General features: G+C 35.5%; 1 protein-coding gene across 2 annotated transcripts in view; it reads right to left on the bottom strand.

The window, feature by feature from the left end:
- Nucleotides 1-19,967, bottom strand: part of Nrdc (nardilysin convertase) — a 90,007-nt gene that overhangs the window by 16,372 nt on the left and 53,668 nt on the right. For both annotated transcript variants that reach the window (XM_076860421.1, XM_076860422.1), the window contains 9 exons: nt 18,927-18,996; nt 15,857-15,934; nt 14,329-14,449; nt 14,191-14,249; nt 13,860-13,914; nt 5,868-5,972; nt 3,638-3,761; nt 3,055-3,141; nt 693-812 (listed from right to left, as the gene is read on the bottom strand). In XM_076860421.1, the coding sequence (XP_076716536.1) occupies nt 693-812; nt 3,055-3,141; nt 3,638-3,761; nt 5,868-5,972; nt 13,860-13,914; nt 14,191-14,249; nt 14,329-14,449; nt 15,857-15,934; nt 18,927-18,996 (819 nt within the window). The remainder of the gene's footprint in view (nt 1-692; nt 813-3,054; nt 3,142-3,637; nt 3,762-5,867; nt 5,973-13,859; nt 13,915-14,190; nt 14,250-14,328; nt 14,450-15,856; nt 15,935-18,926; nt 18,997-19,967) is intronic.

The following is a 19,967-nucleotide window of genomic DNA, read 5'->3' as shown; positions in this document are numbered from 1 at the left end:
CTGTAATGCTGGATTAGGCTACTGTTATATCCAAGAATAATTTTTTAAAAATATTTTTAGTTGTAGATGTACACAATACCTTTATTTTGTTCATTTAGTTTTTTAATTGTGGTGCTGGGGATTGAGCTCAGTGTCTCACACGTGCTAGGCAAGTGTTCTACCACTGAGCCACAACCCCAGCCCTGTAAGAATATTTTTTTTCATATAATCTTATGTTCAAATAATACCAGTTCCTTAAGATGGCCAAACATCTGGCTCCACTTTCATTTATCTAAAAGAAAAGTATCTGAAAACAATTGATTTCTAGGCTTGAATTTTTATTTACTGAAAAACAGAGTATCTGTAAGTATTTATGTGATAACATAGGAACACAGTATGAATCTGATAGATAAGCCTAGAAAAGGTCTCCAAAGTAAAGGGAAAAGGAAGTGGGCAAGACACAGGGGGAAAAAGAATGTTGCTATGAAAAGGAGGAAGATTTGTTTTATTTTTATTTTTTTTATATATATATATATATATTTTTTTTTTTTAGTTTTTGGTGGACACAACATCTTTATTTGTACAGTGGTGCTGAGGATCAAACCCAGGGCCGTGCTCATGCCAGGCCAGCACACTACTGCTTGAGCCACATCCCCAGCCCCGTAAGATTTGTTTTAATTACCTCACATCTTTTAGGGAGGGTAGCATATTACCTTTTGGGATTTTGAATTTGTTGTCTTTCTTATACCACAGGGAACCTTGTGGAGTATTCACAATTTTAACAGGGTATTCTGTTTCAGGGCAATCAAAAGCCTTCAATGTGAAATCCGTGGCTAACAAAAGAAGAGAATAAAAACAATCCATTATTCTAACAGAATTCTCAAACTGTTCTTGGTTTCAAAAGTTTAAATAACCATTTTTTTGTGTGTGTGGCAAAATAAGCCATATTTAAATACTAGAGTATGCTGTATATAAACTCTGAAAAATCTGTGATTTCCCAAATTTCGATTTCCATGAATTTGGGTTCATTTCCTTTCTCAAAAAAATTCTGAAAGAGGAACTTCTGATTAGGATAGTTGTATAATTCACTTTATGAATGAATACATTCTTGAATGTCTCTTACCAACTTTATGGACATTTGAAAGTTTATAAAATAATTCTGCTCAAACAAAGCCAAACTTGTAATTTCAGTTAATTAAAACAAATTATTACATCCAATATAGGTGATAAATAGGTAATTGGAGGAAAAATGAGAATGAAAGAATAAATTGTTATAGTTATTTCTCTTAAAAAAAACTTTAGTTGTTTAGATATTTAATGTTCAAGATATGAAACTGAATTGCCCAAAATCATAAGACTTATAAAAATAAAAGTTAGCCACAAGGGGGCACATGCAGGCTGATAATCTAAGTGACTTGGGAGGCTGAGACAGGAGGATCATCAATTTTGAAATCAGCCTCAGCAACTTAGTGAGACCCTCTCATAAAACAAAAAACAAAAAGGGTTGGGGATGTACATCAATTGTAAAATGCCTTTAAATCCAATCCTAGTAAAACACACACACACACACACACACACACACACACACACACACACACCACATGGCTTTTTTCTAATTGAGATGAGATGCACATGATAAAAAATTAGCCATTTTAAAGTGAATATTTCAGAGGCATTAATACACCCACAATATTGCACAACCACTGATCTAGTGCCATATAATTTTCCAAATCACCCCAAAAGGAAAGCCTATTATTTTTAAGGGAGTTGCTCCCTATTAACCATTCCCCTCCCCAGATCCTAGCAACCTTTACTATGTTCTGTCTCTGTAGATGTACTTTTTTAGATATTTCAAATAAATGTATTCATATATGGCCTTGTCACTTGGTATGGTATTCTCAAGGTTTATCCAGTATTTCCTTTCTATTTATGGCTGAGTAGTATTCTAGAATGTGTATACCACAATTTGTCCAATCATCCATTTGGCTGTTTTTCTATCTTTTGACTGTCGTTAATAATGCTAGTATGATCATGATGTAAGTGTATTTGTTTGAGTGCTTTTTTCAGCTCTTTTGAAAATATATGTAGTAATGAAATTGCTGGGAAAATAAAGTTTTCTGAATGTATTACATTCACAGACAACTGTAAAACCTTTGACTTAGGATTAGTAGCTTTCAAATTTTCTTACTACAACTCAACAGAAATATCTCCAATGCAAGCAAGTTGATAGATACAAAACAAAAATTTTTGAAATAACATCTTTTCTTTATGTAATAAAATATTTTCTATATTCTATTCTAATTGATTTTTTAATGCTTTACAGCCCAATTACACTGACATCACAGTGTTGAGAGCCACAGCCAAAAGGGGCCCCAGCAAACTTCCAGCTGCCAGCAAACTTCTAGCTGCCAACTGATTGGCTCCACTGTGGTGATGCTTATTGGGCTGTTTCCCTGCCCTTTCAGACCACGGAGCTGCTCATTGGGGGACTTTTATTGGCTCCGCCCATGCGACCCAGCCAATCAGCCTCAAGAGCAGGAGGAGTGGGGGAGGTTGAGAGGCTTGTGGGAAGCCAGTGGTGGCAGTTGGGCTCTGAGGGTTTTTCCTGAGGTGTGGTGTGGTGTGTGTGTTCTAAAAATAAAGTTCGTTTCTTTTGACAAGTGGCTCCTGAATTGTGCCCAGCCAGACTGCGACATTACAACCCATTAATATTGATTTTACAACATTTTAATGGGTTGTAAACCACAATTTGAAAAACACTAGAAAATATGATAAGATAATGACAATTTCTTCCTTTGAAAGGGTCAGCTATTATGTTCAAGAAAAAGCATAAATGTCAGGAAGCCAAGATTGGGGTTTAAGTCCCAGTTCTTCTATTCACCAACTAAATAGTTTGGGATAAATCACTTTGTTTTTCTAAAATTCTGTTTTCATTCAGAAAAGAAAAGAATAATGCCTATAACTGGGATTCTAAAATAGGAATTCATATGGTACTTTGTAAAACATTATGTACTATACAAGTTTTGCTGATTAGTACATGGATAGATTATGTAAAATGACTGCTATCTTACTGACCTATGTACTTGTTTTCAGCTGGAAGATGAAGATCTGGATTTAATTCAAAATTACTCTTCCACAGTTCAGCCCAGGAGTTTTCAACATCTGTAGAGAAGAAAGACAAACTGATCCAACAAATAAGGCCATGATCAGAATTCTCTTAACAAACCAATCATTGACTAGCCTCCACAAATTAATTCTGACATATCCAGGCAATCTAGAATTTCACTGCTCAAATAGTCCCATTAGCACTCTTATCGGCTGGGAAACTGTTAGATACATAAACTCTCAGGTCCTTCGCAGACCCCTTGAATCAATATCTGTATTTTAATAACATCTAAAAGTGACGCACTATATTTGAAAAGTAATTTTCTAAAAATGATTTCCAAATACCAAAACAGGATTTTTTTTTCAATAGCTAATAAATATAAGCATAGCAGAAAATAATTCTTCCCAAATTAGAGTAAGTAATTTTCATTTCAAAGGGAACTTTAAAAAAAAATTATACTTGCCCCACAACAAGAACCATCAGATAAGATCATTAAAGCATAAAAATTCCAAAGTAAATCAGATATATCTAATTGGAAGACAAAATATTTACCTTCTATGCTATACTGAGTCCCAAACCACTTTTCCTTGAGGTTGCATTTTCCCTCATTAGCACCAGAGAGTAGAACAAGATTTGCTTTTTGAGGAACTAGCTGATTAAGGGCTTCGGCAATGACCTAATAACGGTGGAAGGGGTAATGGTGGTGGTAAGGAAAGGGAGACATATACAATAATAATCTTAATATATTTCTGTTAAAAAGGCAAAGTTACATTGTTAGACACCCCCAAGATCCTAGCATCCTGATGTTTATAAAACTATTTAAAGTGCATGAACACCCATATTTACAAAGCATCATTAATTAATTAATATTTCAAGTATTTTTTTCAGTTTTACTGAGGTATAACTGACAATTATCAAATGTTTCATGATAATAAGTCCCACATATTAACAGCACTAGCAATAAAAACTGCTATTATTTACTGTGTTTTTACTATATGCCATTCAGTGCTCAACATACACTATTTCATTTAATCCAAAAAAATAATAATAAGGTATAATCATTTTAAAGAAAATAATACTCAGCTTCAGAGATTAAAAACTAAGTAATGCTTAGGTTAAAGATTATGTGATTTACAAAAAAAAAAAAAGAAAGAAAGAAAGAAAGAAAGAAACACAGCTAGAAGTGTCAAAAGTGGAATTCTAACCATACTGTACATGCCAAAGAATATACTCTTAAAAACTATATACTACCTCATACACAAGATAGTAAAATGATGCCAAAGCAAGGCCTCCTCTAATAATCCTTCATCTGCGATAAGGATTAAATTCAAGATTATGTAGGTTAATTTGGAATTTCAAGTAAAATTTAAACATTTCTTTGAGAAAAAACAACAAATGGTGGTTTGGAAAAAACACTCAGATCACTAGACATAACCAACCTAGAGAGATAGCAAGAATGTGTAATTTTTACTTCTTCCTTTGCCTTTCCCTATCCTCTTTAAAAGAAAGTTTTGGAATAAACACCCTTTCTAAAATTTCTCAACCTCAGCACTTAGTAACATCCTGGGTCAGATAATTCTTTGTTGTAAGTTACTGTCTTCTGCATTTTAGGATGGCTGGCAGCATCTTAGGCTTCCATTTACCAGATTTCAGGAACCGCCCTGTCCATGCCCAACCCTTAATTATCACAACCAAATTATCTCTAGACAGTGACAAATATCCCTGGGGAAGAAATCATCACTGGTTGGCTACTGTTACCCTGTAAGAACAAAGGTGATTTGCTCCCCAGTAGTAGAGGAATGCCCCTGACCAACTATTCACTTATATGTAATATTATCTGTAAATCATGTTTCTAATTTAGAGAATTTTTAATTTGGGGTGGGGGGGTTCTGGGGATTGAACCCATAGGCATTTAACCACTGGGCCACACCCCCAGCTGTGTGTGTGTGTATACGTGTGTGTACACACACACACACACACATACATATATTTTTTAAACAGGGTCTCACTAAGTTGCTGAGGCTGGCCTCAAACTTGGAACTTACTACCTGAGCCTCTCAAATCAGTGGAATTATAGGTATATGCCACGATGCCCAGCTAATTTAGAAAATCTTATATTTTTCTTGTAAAAATTTTGTGATTCCCCCAAAGTTATTTATCAAAGTCAAAATACTTTTAAATATATGCAAAACTGAGGGTGGCACATGCCTATAATCTTCTTTTCAATAAAGATATCCAACATAATATGTAATAAAAGAACAAACAAAGGTTTTATCACTTTGGTTCCAGTTCAAAGTCACCTTATTGAACCATACATCATGAAGTCAACAGTTGTACATCTAGGAAATTTACCAATAGAGCTCTCTTTTACTGGTGTGTATTTTTTAATCTATCTAGTAGGTATTTCTTTCACTCTTTGGTTGGCTAGAACAGCAATCTGTATCTGGATTTAATTGTCCTGAATTTCCAAAAAAATTAAAAGGTAAGCTAAACAATTTCTTAAGTATGTTTAAGAACTAAATAAAATAATTCTTAACTGCCTTAACTATTTTAGATGTCTTAACAAAGTGAAAACTTTAAGCTTTTTATATTAAAACATAATAATGTAAAATAATGAGAAATTACTCATACAACTATTGCAATTTCTTCTGCTTAAACAAATAAAAAATCCTGACTAAATATAACCAAGTTTTCTCTTTTCTCAGTTCTTAAGTATACTCTTGGTACTTTTTCACCCTTCTCTTTTCCTAAAAGCAAGTTTTAGAAGTGGAAACCTCCTTACTTCCGGCTTGTATTCAAAAAGAAGCTGATCTCCAGTGAGAAAGTCCTGCAGTGGGTACAGTTGCATGTTTTCACACATGTTTTCCACATACTCAACTGGATCTGTCTGTAAAGAGGCAAAATTATTTCACACCAGAACCTCTCCGCTGTTATCCTTAATTGGCCACAATACTCATATATTTTCTGTTTTCAAAAATGAAATCAAAAGTAGATATAACTGCAGCTTAAGAATCTGATGCTTGCAATTCCACAAAAATATCAGTGGAAGGTACTGCCTTAAGGAGTTTAACCTCACACCCCTCCAAACCCCTTCTGAGTCTGACAGCTCAACTAGATTCTAGTCATGTTACAGTCTCTTCATGAGAGCAATCATAACACTGAATTGTAAATGCTCATCTGTCCAGTGCTCCACATGACTGCAAGGTCAATAAAGACAATGGACCTACTACTACAGCACTATCACCAAAAAACTATTTGTAAGGATCAAACAAATGAAAACATGAGTATCATTAGACAAAATTATTGAGTAGCGAGTAAAACAGTAGTTACCAGAGGTGGTAAGGGTAGTGGGCAGAAGGGATAGAGAGAGGATGGTTAATAGATACAGGAATACTGCTAGATAGGAGCAATAACTTTTAATGCTCTTTAATATAGTAGGATAACTATGGTTGACAGCAGTTAATTATATATTTCAAAATAGCTAGAGGACAGAATTTTGAATGCTTCCAACATAAACTAATTATAAATGCTTGAAGTGATAGATATGCCCATTAACCTGATGTGATTGTTACACATTGTACTGTGTATTAATATATCACTGTACCACACAAACATGTACAATTATTATGTGTTAAGTAAAAATAAAGTTTTTAAAAAAGTTATATTACTCAGTATTGTACAGTTCTCTGAACCAATGAAATGGAAAAAATTTTCCAGAAGAAAGCAATAAATTCAAGTATTTATTAAGCATCCAGATACACAGAATTTTAAAACTGAGGGTGGCACACACCTATAATCTTACTGGGAGGCCAAGACAGGAAGTTTGTAAGTTCTAGGCCAGCCTCAGCAACTTATTAAGATCCTCAGCAACTTAGACTTGTCTCAGAACAAAAAATAAAAAGGACTAGGGATGTAGCTCAATAGTACAGAGACCCTGGGTTCAATTCTCAGTAACAAAGAAACAAAAGGACCTTATAAGTCCTGTATCTTACTCCCTTCTGTTTGTCATGATCGTTCAGCTAAAATTTGGGGGCCAACAGAGGTGAGGCAAAGAACCTCACCCCCCCGCTGGTACGAAGACCTCTACACAGGTGTGGCTGTATACTGGACTGGTAGTCAATGACGGGTAAGATCCAATTACTATGGTACCAACCTAAGACAGGAGGCTGACGCCTTGAGGTCAGCTCATCCAATAACGGGTAAGGACCATATGTACTATTGGACAACCTAAGGCAGACACGGTCCCTAAGCCACATGCTTCTTGTTTAAACAGAGAGGGGGAGATGTTGAGAGCCACAGCCGAAGGGGCTCCAGCAAACTTTCAGACTGCCAGCTGATGATTGGCTCACAGCGGCCCCAGCAACACCTAGCTGATTGGCTCCTCTGTGGAGATGCTCATTGAGCTGTTTCCCTGCCCTTTCAGACTACCAGCTGATGATTGGCTCACAGCAGCCCCAGCAACATCTAGCAACATCTAGCTGATTGGCTCCTCTGCGGTGATGCTCATTGGGCTGTTTCCCTGCCCTTTCAGACCACGGAGCTGCTCATTGGGGGACTTTTTTGGCTCCGCCCATGCGACCCAGCCAATCGGCCTCAAGAGCAGGAGGATTGTGGGAGGTTGGTTGTTGGGGTGTGTGGCTTGTGGGAAGCCGGTGGTGGCAGTTGGGCTCTGAGGGTTTTTTCCTGAGGAGCTGTTTTGTTTATCTTGTGTGGTTCTAAAAATAAAGTTAGTTTCTTTTGACAAGTGGCTCCTGAATTGTGCCCAGCCAGACTGCGGCATTTCGCCTAGCCGTCTCCTTGCAAAATTCCTCATTGGCAACCTTCCATAACAGGTATTGTCCTCCATTTAGCACAGCTTTACACATATTAGCCCAATCTGCTGGCGTCATGTTCAAGTTGGTAATGGATTCGACCAAGCTTACAGTGAAGGGTGCTTGAGGACCATAGGTTGTTACAGCCTCTTTTAGCTGCTTCACTGTTTTGAAATTTAAAGTATGGTAAATTCGCTGCCCTCCTACCTCAAATACAGGGCATGTTAATACTTGAGATCCTGTCTCAGGATCTGAACTATCCACTGCGGGGGTTGGGGGCCTCTCAGCATATGGACGTGGCCTTGTCAGTTGGACACTTACGCCCTCTGGTGATAGAAAGGTGTTAGTAGCAGTCTCCTGTAGAGGTGGTGCTGTTGGTTGGACACTTAAGCCCTCTGGTGATAGAAAGGTTTTAGTAGCAGTCTCCTTTTGTAACTTTCCCCCTGATGGCTTTTTCTGCTCTAAACTTTCTTTCTCTGTCTGATTAGTTCGAAAGACCTTCTCTTTTACTTGAATCTTTTCCTCTTTCTGACTAACTTGAGAGACCTCCTCATTTACTTGAATCAATATGTCTTCTCCTTCCTCTACCTTTGTCTGAATTGAAGGCTTTGGACTAAGAAAACCAGATACTAACGCCCACAATGCCAATGTGCCAGCTGGCAGAGTTCCTGGGCTGTTCTTTTCTATTCTTTTTAAATCTTCACCATGATGGTTCCATTGTGATATATTTAACAACTCCTCCTTAAAAAGCCATGGGCTACATTTTTGCATTGTATCAACGTATGCCCTGACTGCTCTTGATTTTACTGAGATGCCTTCTTCCTCTAACAATTTACTTAACACTCTTTCAGTTTGTTTTTTACTAGTTTCTGATCCCGTATTTCTACTATAATACAACCCAACAAGATGACGCCAAACAAAACCGAGACAGAATGAAATAAAAATGGAACAACAAAAATTCATTATAGCCTTTCTATCCTCCTTATATGTGCATCCGTCCTTTCTCCCTATCTGTTCCTCAGACGTAAATAGTTTTTCCTCAGAAGTGAGCGGTTTTTCTTCCGTCTCACTCATCTCCAGGGACAGGCAACTTAAAACAAAAATGAAGCAAAACAAAAGAGGAATCTTAAAATGGCTCCCCATCCTCTCACCCTGCCCTCAGGGGCGAGCGGTTTACTTACCCTCAGTCGCTCCCCGTGCGAGCCACCAATTGCCGCAGTCTGGCTGGGCACAATTCAGGAGCCACTTGTCAAAAGAAACTAACTTTATTTTTAGAACCACACAAGATAAACAAAACAGCTCCTCAGGAAAAAACCCTCAGAGCCCAACTGCCACCACCGGCTTCCCACAAGCCACACACCCCAACAACCAACCTCCCACAATCCTCCTGCTCTTGAGGCCGATTGGCTGGGTCGCATGGGCGGAGCCAAAAAAGTCCCCCAATGAGCAGCTCCGTGGTCTGAAAGGGCAGGGAAACAGCCCAATGAGCATCACCGCAGAGGAGCCAATCAGCTAGATGTTGCTAGATGTTGCTGGGGCTGCTGTGAGCCAATCATCAGCTGGTAGTCTGAAAGGGCAGGGAAACAGCTCAATGAGCATCTCCACAGAGGAGCCAATCAGCTAGGTGTTGCTGGGGCCGCTGTGAGCCAATCATCAGCTGGCAGTCTGAAAGTTTGCTGGAGCCCCTTCGGCTGTGGCTCTCAACAGACCTTATAAGTCCTGTAGATAAAAAGTGGTTCCATTCCCATGTTTCACATAGGAAATACACTGGATTAGGTGACTTGCCAAGCTTACACAAGCCAAGTATAGACTATAATTCTGGCTTCCTAATGTTATCTACATACTATTCCCCAAATACCTTCCTGCCTAGCCCTTTACCATATATATATAGGCTGCGTCTTATCTAATGGGAGAATGAAAATGAAGGTTACTGCATTCTGGAGCAGTAGTGGCATAGGGTGGAGGCAGGAACAGACAAGCACGTATATATATTTCATACATTTTCATATAAAAATAGGATTAAAAAAAAGTAAGGAAAGTTCACTGTTAGCTTTTTTTTCTCTATTTGAGAAAACATTCCCGTACATCAATGTCACTAAAGTACTTGAAATAGCTCTTCCTGTTGTGTACTCTATTTTTAAAATTATTTTAACTAGCTATTTACTTAAATGTAATTGCTCTCTTGTAGGTTATAGATAAAACTGAGTGATTCCAAGTATTTCCTATGAGAAAACACTAAGGATTCTAGCCAAAAGCAGATACGTCATGCCAAAACTATAATAGACTATGTGTTAGGGAAAAACCTTTTAAATGGGCTGGAGGTAGAGCATTTTCCTGGTGTGTACCAAGGCTCTGGGTTAGATCCCCAGCACCACAAAAACACACTTAAATGTTATCATTTAATTTTTATTTATTTATTTATGTACTAGGGATTGAACCCAGGGTTTACTGAGCTGCATCCCTACCCCCTTTTTTCATTTTTTTATTTTGAAAGAGTCTGCTAAATTGCTGAGGCAGGCCTTGAACTTGCAATCCTTCTGCCTCAGTATCCTGAGTTGCTGAGATTAGTCATGTGCCACAGTGGCTAGCCATTTAATTTTTCTTTAAAATGTAATGTACATAGTACAATATTCAACCTTTTAAAGTGTATAATTTGGTAGCTTTTAGTACAATCATCAAGTTTTGTAATCATCACCTATCAAGTTTCAGAATACTTGCACTCACCCCAAAAGAAAACTTCATACTCATTAGGCAGTCATTCACAATTACTTACTTCCCTCAGCCCGAGACATCAGTCTATATTCTCTATGAATTAATCTACTCTGATTATTTCATATGAATGGACCTATTTAAAACGTGACCTTCTGTATTTGACTTCTTTCATTTAGCAGAGTGTCTTCAAGATTCACCTAAGTTATAACATAAATTATTCTTTTTATGGCTGAATAATATTCCCTAATATACAGAGTCTACTTTTTATTTATCCACTCATCGGTTACATTTGTTTCCATGTTTTGACTATAATATATAATGCTGCTATGAATATTTGTGCATAAGTTTTTCTGCAGACTTATGTTTTCAATTCTCTTGGGTGCATATCTAGGAATATGGATTTCATCCAGATCACCCTTTCTGCCATTGCTAATCCACTGTGTTTTCCTGAACACTTTCCACGGATCAGTATTGATGCTGGGGCTCCTTGGAAGGCCCAGCCGATGCAGCAAAATTCTTATAACTAGTTCATATAATTCATATTTTGTCTGATATTTTGAGACAAGGTCTCACAAGCTGCTTAGGGCCTGGCTAAGTTGCTGAGGCTGGTTTTGAATTTGTGATGCTCTGGCCTCAGCCTCCTGAACCACTGGGATTATAGGCATATGCTACAATACCCAGCTTGGTTAGTTTGTTTTTGTTTTTGTCTTGTTTTGAGTGAGGGTGGGGAGAGGAGGAAATAGGGGATGGTAACAGGGGATTGAACTCAGGGCCACTTGACCACTGAGCCACATCCCCAACTCTATTCTGTATTTTATTTAGAGATAGGCAATCTCATTGAATTGCTTAACACCTTCCTTTGCTGAAGCTGGCTTTGAACTTGCAATCCTCTTGAGCTGCTGAGTTGGTTAGGTTTTAATCTAAGATGCTTTGGGGCTTGTGTTTTCAAATCAAGACAAATATTCATTAATACAAATACTCATTATGCCATAGATTGGGGGGAGTGATAAGCTATGGAATGGGGAGATGGCAGAAAAAAACATTATCTTGAAATGTACTTCCAACAAGTAACTGATAAGGCAAAAGAATATATCATTTACTTAAACAATGTTAAAAAGCCAGTTGCAAAGAAAAGGAATCTGGGTATGACAGAGTTGTCCACAATTCTCATTTCCATTCTTTTCCCTGCCACAGTTCTGGTCCACATACTGCCATCATAGCTGATAAGAATACTGATCAACATCACTCCTGGAAACACAGATGACAGGACTTGCGGATTCTAGATTTATCAATCCACTTACAAGGAATGTCCCTAGGACCCTTTTAGTAATCAATATGGGCCAGGTAGATTTTTCTGTTCCGTAAATAAGATTTCTAGTTCATTTCTAATAACTTCTTTTGAAGTATATAAACCACATTAAAACAGAAGTCAACAGTAACTGGAAACCTCGTTTTTGTGATCTTGTACTCAATACTAAGTATCCTTTACTCATAATACATATTGAGGGAAGAGTACAGTGATGATCCAAAAATCCAGCTTTCAATGTTCTCTATGGTTGTTAAATCAGGAGCTCTCAAATCTAGGGTCCCAATATATCCCCTACAAGATGTCAGCAGACAAATTCAGGAGGGACCCATTAATTTGATTGGGAAGAAATTACATATATTCACTAATCTATAAGTTACTTCTTTTAAATTATGAATATAGGCAACAAACCATGGTAATATTAATAGTATCTATGACCTTCTCCAAGAGAAATCACAATTGTAGATATCATGTATACTCATTGCTACTTAAAAATCCTGAAAATTACTAGATATCCTACCACATCTTGTTATTTAATAAAGAAACACATTATTATTTTTTACTGTTTTGAGTACTTTAATATTCCTTTGTAAACTACTATATTATGCATTTAAGAACACCATGGGGGGCTGGGACTGTAGCTCAGTGGTAGAGCACTTGCCTGGCATTGTACAAGACACTGGGTTCGATTCTCAGCGCCACATATAAATACATAAATAAAATAAAGGTCTATCAATGACTAAAAAAAAAATTAAAAAAAAAAACACCATGGGGAGTGGGGAAACGCTATGTACTGTGTATTAATTAACAGTATTGTTTCAATGTTAAATTTCCCACTGAGACAACTATATTGAGGTAAGGCAAGAGACTGCCTCTGCCTTGATACATGCCAAAAAACATTTAGGCGGGGCTGTGGTTGTAGCTCAGTGGTAGAGCGCTCACCTAGCACGTGCGAGGCCTTGGGTTCAATACTTAGCACCACAAAAAAATAAATAAAATAAAAGTACTGTATCCAACTACAACTAAAACATAAATACTTAAAAAAAACATTTAGGGTGAAGTATGACATTGTATGTAATTAACTGTCAAAAGGTTCAATAAAAAATAGACACACACACACAGAAAGAGAAGGAAGAAAATATGATGAATTATTATCAACTGGTAATATTATCAATTTAGGTGAGCGATATACCAATGATCACTGTACTACTGATAATTTTTCCAAAATTTTAAAAAGCCAAGAGGATTAAGTAGTATTCTGAGGAGGGGTCTACAACATTCAACAGACTTCTAAAGGGATCCAAGCCACAAACGGGGAAAAACCCTCTGCTCTAAACTCTTTACCTTTCAACATTAAATAATATCTTTCTTTTATATGTCCTTATACTATATAGATAATTTCTTACTTATGTTCCTTTCTATTGCCTAGAATATAACCAAATCTTATTCAAACCCTATATTTTGATACTGAACTCAATTCAAATTTACTACACCCATGAAGACTTCTCCTATTCTATTTCAATCAAGGAAAATATTGTCTTTCCCCTAAAATAGCAAAGCTCAGTGTTTCTAACATTATACATGGCAATTACTACAGATTTACCTTAAAGAATACCTTCACAATATTTGAATTCCCAAACTACCATAGCATAGCAAGCTTTCCATGAATGTTTATCAGAGGGATAGATAGGATGGATGATTACATTGACAAATGGCTGTGATACAACATGATCTATGTCATCTGTCTAATCCTGTCACTGTTACTCAATATAAATACTCAAAACAAGATTTAATTTTTTAGATAGCCTCAAGGCCATCTTGAGACTCACATGACAAAGAGTGGCAGAATAAAAACTCCAGTGACACTTCCAAAAAGAGGAACAATGTCCACACCAGTTTCAACTTGGTCACAGATAATATTCAAAAAGAATTTGACTTCCAATACCTGTTCTTGGTAATGAAATTCATTATCCTCAATTTTCTGAATCTCTTCAAAAACTCTATGAAAGAAAATGATAATTAGAGATATACTAAAATTAATCACTAGAATCATCAACAAGAAAAAAGAAGCATAAAAATAAAGAACTGGCCAAATAAATGTAAAACCTTAGCATACACTCACATGTAGAAGGATGAGGATATGAAGCCAGTAAAGGAAATAGAGTAGGAAATGCCTGAAAAGCCATCCCACAGGACTAAACCATGTGTACTGGCAGGCTGAAGGCTAAAACATATTAGAATTGACTCCTGGCCTCATTCTAAGAAGTTTTTATTACCTTTTTTCTGGGCCTAGCTTCTGCAGCATTTTTAAATACTGAAAGACAGTATGAGCAACCTGAAAACAAAACATCTCATTAGTCTATTACATAAAGTAATATCTATATAAAAGAAAAAAACTCCATGTTAATATTTACCTCATAGAAATGTTCATAACCTTCATCAGTTAATGTGATAGAAATGCTGAACACTGAATAAGTAGAATTTTGCTCAAATCCTGTCTCACCATTTCCACCAAATAATGCAAGAGCCCAGCACCTATAGTTGGGAAAAATAATCCAATCAGTGTCTCTGAATTGACAGCCTACAAATACTTCAAATTAACAAAATAGGCTTTCTATGTAAAATTTGGGGATCTTAGCTTTTGATTAATATAATTTCTAATAGTAAATTTCAAAGTACAAATTTTAAAAGCATAAAGCCTTCCAACGGACTATTGTGCACTTGGGAGTCCCAGAAGGAAGTAATGTTCAATGGTGAAGCTAATAGATATTGCAACACAGTAAAACACTAACAGTTTCATGAAATCAAAGAACTTCTTGTTGAAATAAACAATACAAAATATTAAGATATGGCTGCTGGGAAGCATTTCACTTATCATTTCTTATTTTGTCTCTTAAAAGAAATCTTAAAATGTATCAAATACATTCCAGTTTAGAAAGTCAAATGAGTTCTTTGAGACTATTAGCTAATCTATATAGATTGTCTAAGAAAGAAACAAGACTGGATCTTTTCCTGACTAAAATAATATCATAAACTTTTTTTTTCCAAAAAACTATGGAGTACTTTATGTATTTTCATGTCATCCTTGCATAGGGACTGAGTTAATCTCTGAATCAATTTACTTTATTTTATTTTTATTATATCTGCTACCAAAGTGAGCACCTGAAAACTTAAGAGAGAAGGACTCCAAAATGAAGTATTTGAAATTGTAATAAAGTTTGGTAACTTTGCACACATCTCAAAGCACATTATACATACTGTAAAAGGTATGTATAAACTCAATTATAATTGGTTTATTCTTTTATAATAACTCTAGACTCTTCATTTTCTTTATTTTAGAACACACTGATATCTTCAAGCACCTCTTTACATTTCTCATCTCTTTTCATTCTCAAATTAATTAATTAACAAAAAAGTCAATCAAGGAATTACCATAATATCCTGGTCCTAATTCTAAAGTTTTGTTTCTATTATTTGGCTGTAGGTGACTTACATAGGTGCTTACATGCATCATGACACACTCTGCTAAGAAAGTTACATACACTTTTCACAACCCCATATATTTTGTACAACTGATCTACACACTGAAATTTTCATTAAAGTCTATCTTTTGGTTTAGAAAAGCCTAAAAATGCAGTTTTTAAATAATTTACTCCTTTACTATTTTGTCAAATCCAAATTCTTGATTAGAGTTAACCAATTTATGTAATTCTGGAATTTATTACTTTCATTTATGATGTTGGTGTACAGTATGAAGAAATAACAAAATAGAAGATGACAATTAAAATAAATGAGGTTATGGATATGATTACAACTAAGAATTAAATTTTATTGTAGACCTCCTGGCAGCTAAAGCAAAAGAATGAGCAATGTAACACTTATTGTTTACTATTATCTTTCAGAGGCTGTTATACTGAAAATTCTTAATAACTGAATACTTGCTTTTTTCTAAGGTAAGAAAGAATGCTGCCTTTGCCTTCATGTCCAACCAGCCAGGAGATATAATGAAGTGGCTTCACCCTTTAAAAAAAAATTAAAGGTCAGAAAAAAAGCTTTTTTACACTAGAAAATCTTATCTCTAAGACTATAACATTTGATTTATTCTTTTTTGGTTTGGTTTGGGTACTGGGGGTTGAACCTAGGGTTGCTCTACCACTGAGCCACATTTCCAACCCTTTATAATTTTTGAGACAGGGTCTCACTAAGTTGCTTAGGGCCTCTCTGAAGTTGCTAAGGCTGGTCTTGAATCTGTGATCCTCTTCTCTCAGCCTCCCAAGTCACTGGGATTACAGACTTGTGCAACTGTACACAGTAACTACAATATTTGATAACATAATTAAACTTGTTCTTACAGAAATCCACTAAATGTGAAATTGCAATTAATTTAAAAGCAGCAAGATAAAAATATAAAATATGGTAAATCACTTTATCTGAAATCATTGAATGAGTACAATCATTCCAAAATTTAAGGCTACAACTTCTTTTCTTGGATACCAAACTTCTCTCCTTTCATGATAAAATCTTATTTGTCTCACCCAAAATAAAAGTAATACAGACTATCATTTTAGAACCTAATACAGGGTTGTTATGAATCACTCTGTCTACAAACAAAAACTTTGTAAAATGAAATGTGTTATTCTAAAGGTTGGAAATCTGGGTTCTCGTTTTAGTTTTTTCAATTAAATCAGTTTCTAGTTTTAGTTTCCTTCAAGTAAATCAGTACTTTAAATAAAAGACATAACCTCACTGTATTTTTATTTTCACTTGCCCATGTGCAGAGTTTTCATGCAAATGCAGTTAACAGGTATTATTATTATATAATAAGAGCCTAAGTAGTTGCATATGTTATTCAAGTTCTTTACCCACTAGCTTCTACATAATTTTTAAAATGTAGTCCTTTACAAAATGTAGATATCCAGAAAAATGAATTAGGTAATCAAATGAAGTTACAGAACTCAATTTAGGAAACTTTTTTTTCTCTAATCAGTAAATTTATTTATTTATTTAGAAATGGAATTTTGCCATGTTGACCAGGCTGGCCTCAAAGTACCCTCCTTTCTCAGCCTCCCCAGGAGCTGGGACTGCAGGCATATATCATCATTCCCACCAAAACTTTGTAAACTCTTAAAAATCAGATATAATATTATGATTTCCACTATATTAAGCAACATTGAAAGCCCATACAACATTGTTTAAAATGTGAATTGATTTACATGTATACTAAGACTGGCACAGAGGATTGAGCTCAGTGGATCACATATTTTCATCTAAACAAAGCTAACTGTACTGTATTTAGTATCTAGAGGAATAAACAATTATTGGCTTCTCTGTAAAAAATGGATCCCTATAGAAGCTAATTTACTGGATATTTATATTTGGAGATTCAAAATAACTGATGGTGACAGGGGTGGGGGTGAGGCAATGCTGGGTATTGAACCCAGGGGTACTCTATTGCTAGAGCTACATTGCTAGCCCTTTTTATTTTTTAATTTGAGACAGGGTTTCACTAAGTTTCCCAGGCTGCCTTGAATTTGTGATCCTATGTCAGTATCCAACTTGCTGGGATTATAGATGTGCACCACTGTGCCTGGAGAAATATATTGTTAAAACTAACAGTCCATTAAAAAAAAATAAGCAAATAACTAGATGGAAACATAGAAATTTTAACAGTTTTTGGAAAAATAATCATTAATAGTTTTTTTACTTTTCAATAATTTTCAAAATTACAACCATGAACTACCTTAATAATGCATTAAAGCAGTTAAATTGTTTATATGTAGTATAATTCTATTTCCATAAAGGTATGTGTGTTTTATATTCAGTATTGTAATGCCTAAAAGATATAAAGGAAACTATTCAGGTGGGATATATCTTGGAGGACAGGAACAAATACAGAAGCAGAACTTTACTTCTCACTTAATGGCTTTTTGTCTTATTTGACATTTAAAAGCATGTACTTAATAATGCTTCTTGAGACTTCATAACTAGATCATTGAGAATATTACTTTTTTCTATATTTTCCTTATACCAAAAACAAGTAGACAATATGTATTTTATTTTTTTCTGCTTTCTCATAAGCACACTATTATTATTAATTTTATGAGACCTGGTATTCTAACAAAAGCATTTTTTTACCAAGCTCAAGCAATACACATTACTTTCTTTTCTTCTGCTTGTATATGTGTCCTCATGGCTTTGTTTTGTCCACAGTGGTTTTAAAAGATTAATTAAATTTTTATCAACTCAATGCATTTTCATTTGCATTTATTTCTAATTATACAGTATTTGTATGTGTGATTATTTGATCCTTATCTTTAAAAATTACCTTGGCCCAAGCTGTACTGTTCATATATACATAAGTTGAAATACCTTCCCAATTAAAGTAAATATGCCTTAACTCATAATAGCAAAAATCCTTGATGCTTACCCAAAGTTATTTAACTTTACTTTTTTGGCAGGGAACTGGGGACTGAACCCAGGAGTGCTCTACTATTTAGCTACATTCCCATCCCTTTTTATATATTTTGAGACATGGTCTCACTAAGTTGTTTAGGGCCTTGCTAAATTGCTGAGGCTGACCTCCAACTTGTAATCCTCCTGCCTCTGTCTCCCAAGTAGCTGGAATTACAGGCCTGTGCCACTATGCCTGGCTATGACTTTACTTCTGAAAGCATCAAATTAAATGGTAGCCACCACCTAATAAACCATGCATAGATATATTTTTGTACTAAAAATATAAAAGAATATAATTATAAAAGTTAACATGCTACTAAATGCTCAATTTTGAAGACTATGGAAAGGTAACTAGTCACAGGAGAACTCTAGTTTTTAATACCCAAAAGGACAGTAAAATATACAGCAAGACTTGGAAAATCCAGGCATGTTTAATTTCCAGGTTTAACACATCTGTGTTTGCAATTCAGAATTCTGTAAATGTAAACCATTTAGCATGTTTTAAAAATATAACTGTCGTTCAGTATCTAATGAAGTTTAGTTTCCCTTGAACTCTTACCTGTAATGTTGCTGTTGAGGAGGAAGTGCCCATGTGATGGTCAGAGCATGAATTTTTCTGATGGGAACAACTAAACAAAATATTTTCCAGAAGAACAGATATTAAGTGTTTCTCCATAATTTTTACAAAATTATAAGAACTTTTTAAAAAGTTAATTTTTAATTATATTTCATCCTCCAATAAACAGAAGGTTAAATAAAATGCAATTATTATTATTATTTTCAGCTGCCAATTTTCCAATTTGAATAATGTAATTTTTGGCGGGGAGGGTATGAGGGATTGAACCTAGGGGTGCTCAACCCCTAAGCCATATCCCCAAGCCTTTTTACTTTTTATTTTGAGACAGGGTCTTGCTAAATTGCTGAGGCTGGCTTTGAATTTGAGATCCTTCTGCCTTATTCTTCTGAGCTGCTGGGATTACAGGTGTATAGCACCACTCCAGGCCAAAAAAATGCCATTTTTATAAATATCTTTTCTATTTAGTTTCTTTTATCTTTTCTATTTAGTTGGTAGTAACAAAACCAGGGATGAAAGACCAGTGAAAATAAGAAATGCTGCGAAGGATGAATCTCTTCTTTCAGGAAAGGATACAAGACTAGGAGTTAGGAGATCCATGGCAAAAATCCAGTCCTACCATGTTGCTGTGTGTGCTTATGTGACTTTGAGAAAAATCACTTGCATTTAAAATCTTTTTGAATCTGTTTATCATGGTAAAATGAACACCCAGTGTACTGGGTACTCACTGGGGTGGGTGGTGGTAGAATAAAAGCTCAATAGAAAACAATAAACAATAGAAAATGAGTTGTCTCTGGGAAGAAGAGGCTTAAAAGAACAGAGCCAGTGGCAAAAGGGGTGTACAGAAACAGTCACTGATCAGAGGAAGAAAAAAGAAGAGAGAGTAGCAATGGGGTGAAAGAGAATATCTAAGGCAATCAGGAGAAAGAGAAAAAAAATCTGCCACAATAAAAGTAGCAAAGAGAAATGGTGAACTAAAAATGCTTCTGTAATATTCAGTATGGGTAAATTAAGTAAATTACAGCA

This window comes from Callospermophilus lateralis, chromosome 7 (genome assembly GCF_048772815.1).
Source record: "Callospermophilus lateralis isolate mCalLat2 chromosome 7, mCalLat2.hap1, whole genome shotgun sequence".
NCBI classification, from domain to species: domain Eukaryota; kingdom Metazoa; phylum Chordata; class Mammalia; order Rodentia; family Sciuridae; genus Callospermophilus; species Callospermophilus lateralis.
This window is presented reverse-complemented; position numbering and strand designations above follow the sequence as displayed.